The 9,136-nt window shown below is 24.4% G+C and overlaps 1 protein-coding gene and 1 non-coding gene across 2 annotated transcripts in view; one reads left to right on the top strand and one right to left on the bottom strand.

Annotated features, from left to right (window-relative positions):
- The window catches only part of Phum_PHUM257850 (uncharacterized protein), a gene marked incomplete at both ends in the record, with an annotated part of 14,756 nt that overhangs the window by 4,106 nt on the left and 1,514 nt on the right, over positions 1-9,136 (bottom strand). Inside the window, 10 exons of the mRNA XM_002426470.1 lie at positions 49-219; positions 311-503; positions 613-786; positions 858-1,084; positions 1,173-1,345; positions 1,413-1,618; positions 1,700-1,868; positions 2,080-2,222; positions 2,335-2,568; positions 2,638-2,844. Of these exons, the coding sequence (XP_002426515.1) occupies positions 49-219; positions 311-503; positions 613-786; positions 858-1,084; positions 1,173-1,345; positions 1,413-1,618; positions 1,700-1,868; positions 2,080-2,222; positions 2,335-2,568; positions 2,638-2,844 (1,897 nt within the window). The remainder of the gene's footprint in view (positions 1-48; positions 220-310; positions 504-612; positions 787-857; positions 1,085-1,172; positions 1,346-1,412; positions 1,619-1,699; positions 1,869-2,079; positions 2,223-2,334; positions 2,569-2,637; positions 2,845-9,136) is intronic.
- Phum_PHUM257860 lies at positions 8,256-8,328 on the top strand. Its single transcript has one exon. It is a non-coding gene; the product is annotated as a tRNA-Arg (tRNA).

The following is a 9,136-nucleotide window of genomic DNA, read 5'->3' as shown; positions in this document are numbered from 1 at the left end:
GAGCAGAAGGATTAGAAATTTTTCTAGCTACCGTTAATGTTATGGTACCAGGTTTTGGACCTTCTATATAAAGCATCGCCCTTCGCAATGTTTCCATTGCATTTGCATTGCTTTGATTGAGTAAAGATTTACCATTTACGTTTAATAATTGATCATTGGTTTTTAAACGTCCATCTCTAGATGCTGCACCTCCATTTAATACACTTTTTACAAAAATACCTACGAAAAATATTTTACAACAACTCAGGTAATTTTCAATTTATTCAAGTGATAAAAACCAAACAACAAAACCTAATTTTAACAAGCTAACCTAAATCTACTGATTGATTAGAAGTGGATGAAGAATCCATGGTATTGGAATGATTTTGATTAGCTGAAGTTTTTCCTTTTACCGAAACACCTAAACCAGCTTTTTCTGTGTCATGTACGGGAATGTCAAAAGTAAGAATTTCTCTGTGACGCCAAGGAAAAATTTGACTTTCATCAAAATCCTTTGTATTTTTCTGCTATTAAAAAAAAAAATTAAAAAAATTTAAAGAGAAACATGATTTGAATGTGTACCAAAAATTAATGTAAAATATTAAAAATTTTTTTATAAAAATGTAAACTTACCTCTTTGTGATGAATATCTTCTTGCCTTGATACAGATATTTTTACGATTGATCCTGTTGGAGCTTGTCGTAAAATGGCAACAGCTTCGGGTTGAGTTTTTCCCATCATTTCGATATCATTCACGCGTAAAAGTCTATCTCCGGGTCGCAAACGGCCATCTTCAACAGCTGCTCCCTGTTTTATTAAAATTTCATTATAAAATTCAATCAATTATTATTATTTTTAAATGAAATAAATTAACTTACCTGTGGTAAAATATTTTTAATATATATGGGACATTTTCCTCCGGCAGGATTATCTCTCGTTGTAATTGAAAACCCTAAACCGGACGGTCCCTTGAGAAGTTCTAAATCTATTTTTTTCCCCATTTTTTTCGTGTTGGCTGATTGTAGGATGTTACCACCGGTAGAACCTCCGTGAAGTATTTTTTTTGTAGGACTCACCGTGGCCACTTTTGCAGAATTGTTCATAACTGAAAAATCATTATAAACGCATACATTTCATCAAAATTTAATTTTCACAAAGGAAGAAGTAAAAAAAAAAAAAATTTCCAAAATTACTTTTTTTATGTCCTTCTACCATATTATCATTTGGCGTATTCGTATCCAAAGAATGTATTGAAAAAGATTGCTGCCTAGTTAAAATGTTACTATTGGATGATGTTTTATTAGATTTAATTACTTTTAAACATAATTCACCGGAAGACAATGAATTTTTAAATATTTCTTGTACTCTAAAAAATTAAATAAATAAATTATAAAAATAAATATATACATTTTAATTAGTATTATTTTACTTACTTTTGAAATGGCTCATTCAATAAATTTGATCCATTTATTTCAATAATTCGATCTGAAACGGATAATCTACCGTCTTTGTGGACTCTCCCTCCAGGCTCTATTCCTTGTATAAGCAAACCTCTATCTCTACCATCGCTATCGTAGTCTGGAACAACGTGAATTCCCAATGGCCCAACTTCGTTTTTTAAAATAACGAACTCGGAATTCTATAAAAAAAAAAAAAGAAATTTATTATCGACGATAAAAGACAATTTTTTTTGAAAAAAAAAAAAAAAGAAGAAAATTACCAAATTTCCCTCTTCAGAAATATTATTATTATCTGACTTTTTAGACGGTAAAGAATTAAATGAATTTGCTTGACCGAGAGGTTCCCTCCTTTTAAAGTCTCTTTGTAAAGAGGAATGAGAGGATCTGCTGCTTCCTCTGTCATAATTAGCTCTCTCCGTCCATTTTAACCTAAAAATCATTTTTTTTTTTTTTTATAATCAATATCTTAATCTTAATTTTATCTCTGATGTATTATCAAGGGTGATGACAAACTTTATCTAATTTTTTGTTCTAGTTTCAGTACGATAAAGAATGGTAAGTAAATGTTTATTTTTAGTAAATCGTTAACAAAAAAAAAACGAAGAGTTTAGTATATTTATTGAAATATTCCATTTTTTACCCTATTTCTTCCGGTAAAAATTGCATGGATAATCTATTGGAACCATCTCTTTGAAATTTTGACGGGGATATTAATGTTTTATCATCATCTTCCTCCTCTTCTTCCCGACAAATCCAATTAGGTTTTGAATATCCATTTAATACCTTATCCTAAATAATTAAAAATTATAAAATTTAAAAATCATTGAATAAAATGAAAACAAATATTAGTATATATATTTAATTAAAATAAATTAAGTATTAAAACGTTGTTTACGTTTTTACAATGATCTACGGTGTCATCCACATCGGTGATTATAGGAGCAGCCGACCACCTTTTATTAGCTGAATTGCTAGGCGGTGCTCCTGAAATGAATCCAGAAACATTATTTGAATTTTCCAACTGGTTTAGCGCAGGTTCACTTCCTCGCCTTACTTGAAGAGCATTAGAAATTAATTGTTCACTTGTGACTTCAATATCGGACGTTTGAGGGTAACATTTTGCATCTCCCTGAAAAATCAAAATCGATATTTAGTCTCACACTTAATGATATTAATTATCGTAATCATCATATAAAACACTCGCTTGAAAAATATCAGGACTTCCGGTTCCGACAGAACTCCCACTCGCACCATCTCCACCTCCGTGATGAGGTCCATCACCATCGGAAAATGTAGCCACGATTTGTTCTCTGTCGTCAGCAACATCGTTAAGTCTATCATCCGGATCGAGAATTCCACCATCAGAAGTTTGCAAACTTTGGACTACAACCCACGAATCAGCTCCCTAAAAAAATAAAAATAATTTAATTAATAACGATTAAAAAACAAATTCAATATTTTCATCTTTTTTTAATATTAAACCTGAAAAAGTATTAATAATTAAAACAAACAACAAGTTTTTCCCCAAAAAAAATGTTAAAAATGAATTCGTTTCTTTATTATTTGAGCAAAGGTAACAACTGACAAAATGTTTTATGGGGGGAGGGGGGGGGAAACTTGGAAATAAATTTAAAATAAATTTCGCAAAGAGTCAGCCTTCATATTATGAAATTAAATTATGATGATGGAGGATGATGATGATGATGGTGATGATTATTTGTTAATATTATGATAAACTCTTACATTTTTTTTTAAATAAAAAAAGGCCAGCAGGAGTTAAAATAAAATAATTTATTATAATGTATGAATGTAAATGGTAGGAGTTAAATATAAAAAACTCACCGGCGGTTCGGTTGATGGCAAACCCAAATAGGTTTTTTGCAATTTACTTCTATTAAACTCTGATTGATAATGACTTTTTGTTTTCCTTTCAATTCCATTTAAAAATTCCTCTTTATAATGATCATTATTTGAGGGATTATTACAAGAGTCTAATGAATTTTTTTTTATAATTAATTGTTTGGCTTCGCGGTGGGTGTTATATTCTGCTAAACTTTTTTGTAATTTTTCCACGTTATACGTTTGCCTCCAACCGAACAAATGAACAAATTTTTCCGCGACTTCCGAACACTTATTATTATTGTCTTTACGTAAATTCTGACCATTTTCAAACATGTTTTTATATATATATATATATATATTTTTTAAAAACAAACAAAGTAAATGAAAATTATAAATTCAAGTCAGATTTTTTACTTAATTAAAAAAAAAATAACTATAAATTTATTATTAAAAAACTTATTAATTAATTATTCACAAAACGTTAAATGACTTATATATTTTACGTAACTATTATCATAGAGAAAATATCACAATTAAACATAAATATAACTGACGAATTTTTTTTACCGCGAAGGTCATGAACGTGGGAAAAAAAATATTTAAAAAAAAATTTTTTTTTTTTTTTTTTTCGCATGAATCTTGAAAATATTCAATCATGTTTTTGTGCGTAATTTTTTTAGCAAGGCTTAGACGAGGTCGAACCGTTTTTGTACTTTTTTTTTTTTTCTTTAGTATCAAACAAAAAACAAATACAGGTTCACAATAGACAACACAAACAAATGTTATTTATATAAGATTTTTTTTTTTTGAAAAAAAAAAAAAAAAAATTCAACCTAATTCTTTTACAAATCAATATTTCACGTCATTTTCTTACAAAATCCCTACTTGATAAGAGTATTACAAAATAATTATTAATTAACAAACGTTAATTCACACAAATTTAAATATGACAAACAAACATTGCATTTTGGTTATAATCGCTATTGTTCCGTAAAAAAAATTATTATTATTAATAATTTAATAATTTTTAGTAACGTTCGAGTGTTATAAATGTTTTCTTAAAACAAAACAGAAAAATTTCTATTAAAATATTTAAAAGTAAAAACAAGTATAAATTTGCCGAAAATATATGTTATTTAAAACACTGTTAAAACAATTATAACATTTAATACCACAAAATACCAACTTTACGTAATAACTTTTAAAATTATCAATATATATATATCTCTTAGAGATTCGTATCTAATCACAAAACCTTATATAAATTTGTTTTTAAAAAAACCATAATTAAATATACATAGTTTGAAATAATAAAAAAATAACGTTTTGTACACACACTAAACAAAAGTAAAAAAATATTTTATCTAAGGCCCCTATGCGAGGGTTATACACCCAAAAGTTGATGTTGACAAATTGTTTATACCGATGGAGTTAAAGAGAACTTTAAATCGAAACAACATTATTATTATTGTATAAATAGTGAACAGGAAAGAATGCTATTTTTTAAAACAAACAAACAACATTGAGGCCGAATAAAAATCATAAAGAAAATAATAAAAGTATGTCAGCTTTTCATTTATAAAATACGAAAGCTTAATTTCAATGGGAAAAAAATGAAGAACAAAAAAAAAAACAAAAACTCCATTAAGAGAAAATAATCAATATCAAATACACAATGAATTATTTAATTCTGGAGGGTTCGATAATTGGGTAAAACATGAAGACCTCAAAAAATGTACAATAATAATAAAACCTACACAATACCTGCACCCTCTCATTTCTCTCAAGAGATGCCATGATTGATTGTTACAATCACCATTTTCACTCAGACATAAATGAACCTAATTGTTGGTAAACAAAATAAAAATAATAATAATTTTTGAAAACTATTTTAAAAAATGGTGTAAAACAACTAAAATTTCCGTGCTAGTAAAGGAAAAAACTAAAATAGTTTAGTGAGAATCACTGGAAGCCATATGACAAACGATTTAAACTAATTAATAAATGACCTGAAGAACTATTTACAAAAAAAAAAAAAAAACAAAAGAAAGCGTACTACAATAACTACTAATGCGTAACATATAAATAAATATATATACTACAAAAATTTATATATAAAAATATACTTATTTAATTTAATAAAAAAAAAAAAAAAAATATGTTGCATTATCAGTAAAATGCGAAGGTTAAATTTTGGGGTCATTCAAAAAACAAAACAAAGACTTATCAAGTTTATATTCTAATACTGGTATTTTCATTTTTCTAGAAAACTTATTTATACTTAGGTATATATATGAAAAAAAAGAAAACACATGACTGAACTTTTTAATATAAAAAATTACGAGATGGGAAAAAATATAATAATAATAACTTGTGTAAATATTTAAAGGAATCGAATTTTAAATTATTTAAGTTAAAATCTAAATCAATAATTTTTTTTTTTTTTAAATAAATAAAAGAATACATTTTTTAATATGCAATACAAACAAAAAATTATTATTTTAAATTTTTTTAAATGCTTTAGTTGCTGAATTTTTTTTTTTTTAATGCTGATTAAAGAACAACCTTTGTCTGTTTGGCAATTTTCTTTCTTTCTTTTTTTTATTTGCATAATTTACATTCAAATAACAATTTTTTATTTATAATGTAGAAAATTTCATTTTTAATAGTTTAAATATTATTATTATTATTATTGATTTTTATAAACTCAATAAAATTTCTATTATAATTTTTTAGTTAATGTTTTTAATATGAAATCCGTTGGAACCAACGAAATTAATTTACACTAGGTCAATGTGTAAATATTTTCAACGTGGCAATAGAATTATTCCAAATACCTTAAATTATTAGAAAATAATCGAACGTATATCATTACAGTTGTATAAATTTTTAGTTTTTCACCAAATAATCATATGATAAAAAAATCTTTGAAGTGATCATAAGAAAATGAGTTTATTTTTACACCCCTACTTCAATTACTTTTAAAACAAAAAAAAAAAAAAAAATTAAATAAAGTAAAATTTCACTTCACGCTTATTTTAAACATAATGTTTGTTTATTAAAAATAAATATCCTTTCCTTTCCTTTCCTTTACACCCTTTAGTTCTAATTACAAAATAAATTGAAACATTTTAAAATTCTCAATGTTTATAAATAAAAGAAAAGTTTTTTGACTGATCTCATGAATTGACATTGAAATTAAGTAATGAATTCAAATTTTCACAATGCACATTTTACAATAAGCGAAAATAAGTAGAAAAAATAATATTTTAAAGCAAAATCTATGCATTTGAAGCGATGTAAAGAAAACTATAATCATATTTTCCCTTTTTTTAAAGTGAAATTTTTCTTTTTTATTTAAATTAAATGCAACATTAATTTACCTTCAATTTACACAAAATTATAATCGACGACATAAATATTAACTATTATTATTAACTATTATTTTCAAAAATTAATTAAACTCCCCAAAAAAAAAAAAAAAAAACCAAAAACTTTAAATTAAAATTCGTTCAATTATGTATAAACAAACATATTTGTAACTTTCTACTCTTGATAATAATAATAAAAAAAATATATATTTAAAAACTTAAAAGAAAAAAAAAAAAAAAATTTCACCACAAATTTAAGATCAATGACCATTGAAATTTATTATTAAAATTATTTAATTCTTATTTTTTAACCACTTTCAAATAATAAAAATAAATATTATTATTAATGTATAATTAATTAAAAAAACCGTATACAAATTTTAGAAAGAAAATTTTTTTTTTAAAATTAAGCCGATTCCCCATATTTTAATTTAATTTAATTCCATTGGTGAACTTAATTTTTTTAAAAAAAAAAAAAAAAAAACTAATAAAATTTTATGTAAAAACATTTAATACTTCAACTTGAATATATAAATTTAAAAAATTATTATTATTATTATTTATATTAAATTATTTAGCCTGACACGTAGAACGGTTTTTTTTTTTTTTTTTTTTTTATATGATAAAAACAAATTCGTATAAAATATTTTTTGTGCACACACTTTATATTTTAATCACTTTAAAAAATATGTATTTAAACACATACTACTACTACTACTACTACTAGTCGATAAATATTAAAAAAATTAATATTATAACTCTTGTAAAATTGTTTTACATAAACTAATCACTCAAAAGACACCCCCAGACAGAAAAAAAAAAAAATAAAAGAAAAAGTAACCTTCTCTTTCCTGCAACCAGTTTACTACTGAACCTGAAACTTGACTTATACACACGCAATTTGCCAACATTTTTAACTTTCACGTTTTTTTTTTTTTTTTTTTTTTATTAATGAAAACAAATCACGGTTTGGGTTCAAGTACAATTGCGGTCATTGATCGTCCTTAATAAATTAATTACATCTATATATAATATTACAATTTAAGTTAATAAATTAATAATTTAAAAATTTTTAATTAATGTAAATAAATAAATAAATAAAGGGAAAACTAACAAAATTTTGTTAAATTATTTTTATACATTAATTGTGATCGTTTGGAAAAATCATTTCAAAAGAATTTTTCTGTTTCTCAAAAATTAGTTTTTGAAAAAAAAAAAAAGGGTTATGTAATCTGTAATTTGTAAAGAATAGAATTTCAAACGTATAAATAATTCTCAAGGATTATTATTATTTTGTTCTCTAGGTGAAATTCTAATGAATATTTCAAAAGATCATGCTTTTTTTTTTTTTTTTTCTTTTCTATTTGTCCACTTTGTTACTTAATACGGCTAAACAACCTTATATTAAATACAAATAAAATTAAATAATTAAAAAAAAAAAAAAAACTAAACAATAAATTTCTTAACATATAAATATATACGACGACGTATGCGTGTGTGCAAATTAATAAATAACAAAAAGCTATATATAATAACATTATTTAACTTGATTTAAGTTAAAGATGTAAAACAAACGAGCTTGTAGCGCCATCACTATCCATGAGTCCCTTTGGCGCAGCGGATAGCGCGTTGGACTTCTAATCCAAAGGTCGTGGGTTCGATCCCCACAAGGGATGATACGATTTAATTTTTTTTAAACCTCTTTTTTTTTATATTTTAACTTTGTGATTTTAATTTTTGAAAAATTTTTTTTTTTGTACTCAAATACATAAAAATTATAATGAATATAAATAGCCTATATATATGTTGCATACTTTAAACAAATTATAAACAAAAGTTAACTTTAATGGGAGCAGAAATGAAAATATAAAAAAAAAAAAAAAAAAAAACTTAAATATATATAAGGAAACAATGCTATTTTCTCCGAATTTAATTAAGGCATTATTTATTTAAAAGCCTACGTACAATACGTTGATCTAAATCATTAAAAAAATAATGAGACATACTGTAAATAATACATATATATATATGTTACAAAATAAAAGGAAACAGATTTTTAGAAAAACCTTACAACAGAGAACGTTGATTTGCAAAACGATCTAATGCTTGATTGAAAGAAAAAAAAAAAAAAAAAAAAAAAAAATGTCCACAAACATATGAATTAAATTTATAAAATGCATATCAGTATTTTACAAATGTTTGTAATAATGCTACCTATTTATTTATATATAATTTTATTATTTCGAAATCAAAAAAAAAAAAACAACGTATTAGATCATTTTATTAAAAATACAGGTGCTAAAAAAATTTTATGTAATATTTTCAAATGCACCGGAAAGTATAACAACAACAAACTTGATAAATATATATAATCATTTTTTTTTTGTTTAAAACTGGAATTCGATAAATTCATTGATTCGTACAACAAAACCAAATTCAAGGATTCGAATGTTTCAGGTAGTAATTTTTTTAAATGTATCATCT

Source organism: Pediculus humanus, genomic scaffold, assembly GCF_000006295.1.
Source record: "Pediculus humanus corporis 1103172107631 genomic scaffold, whole genome shotgun sequence".
NCBI lineage: Eukaryota > Metazoa > Arthropoda > Insecta > Psocodea > Pediculidae > Pediculus > Pediculus humanus.
Note: the sequence above shows the minus strand (reverse complement) of the source record. Positions and strands in the feature narration are given on the sequence as shown.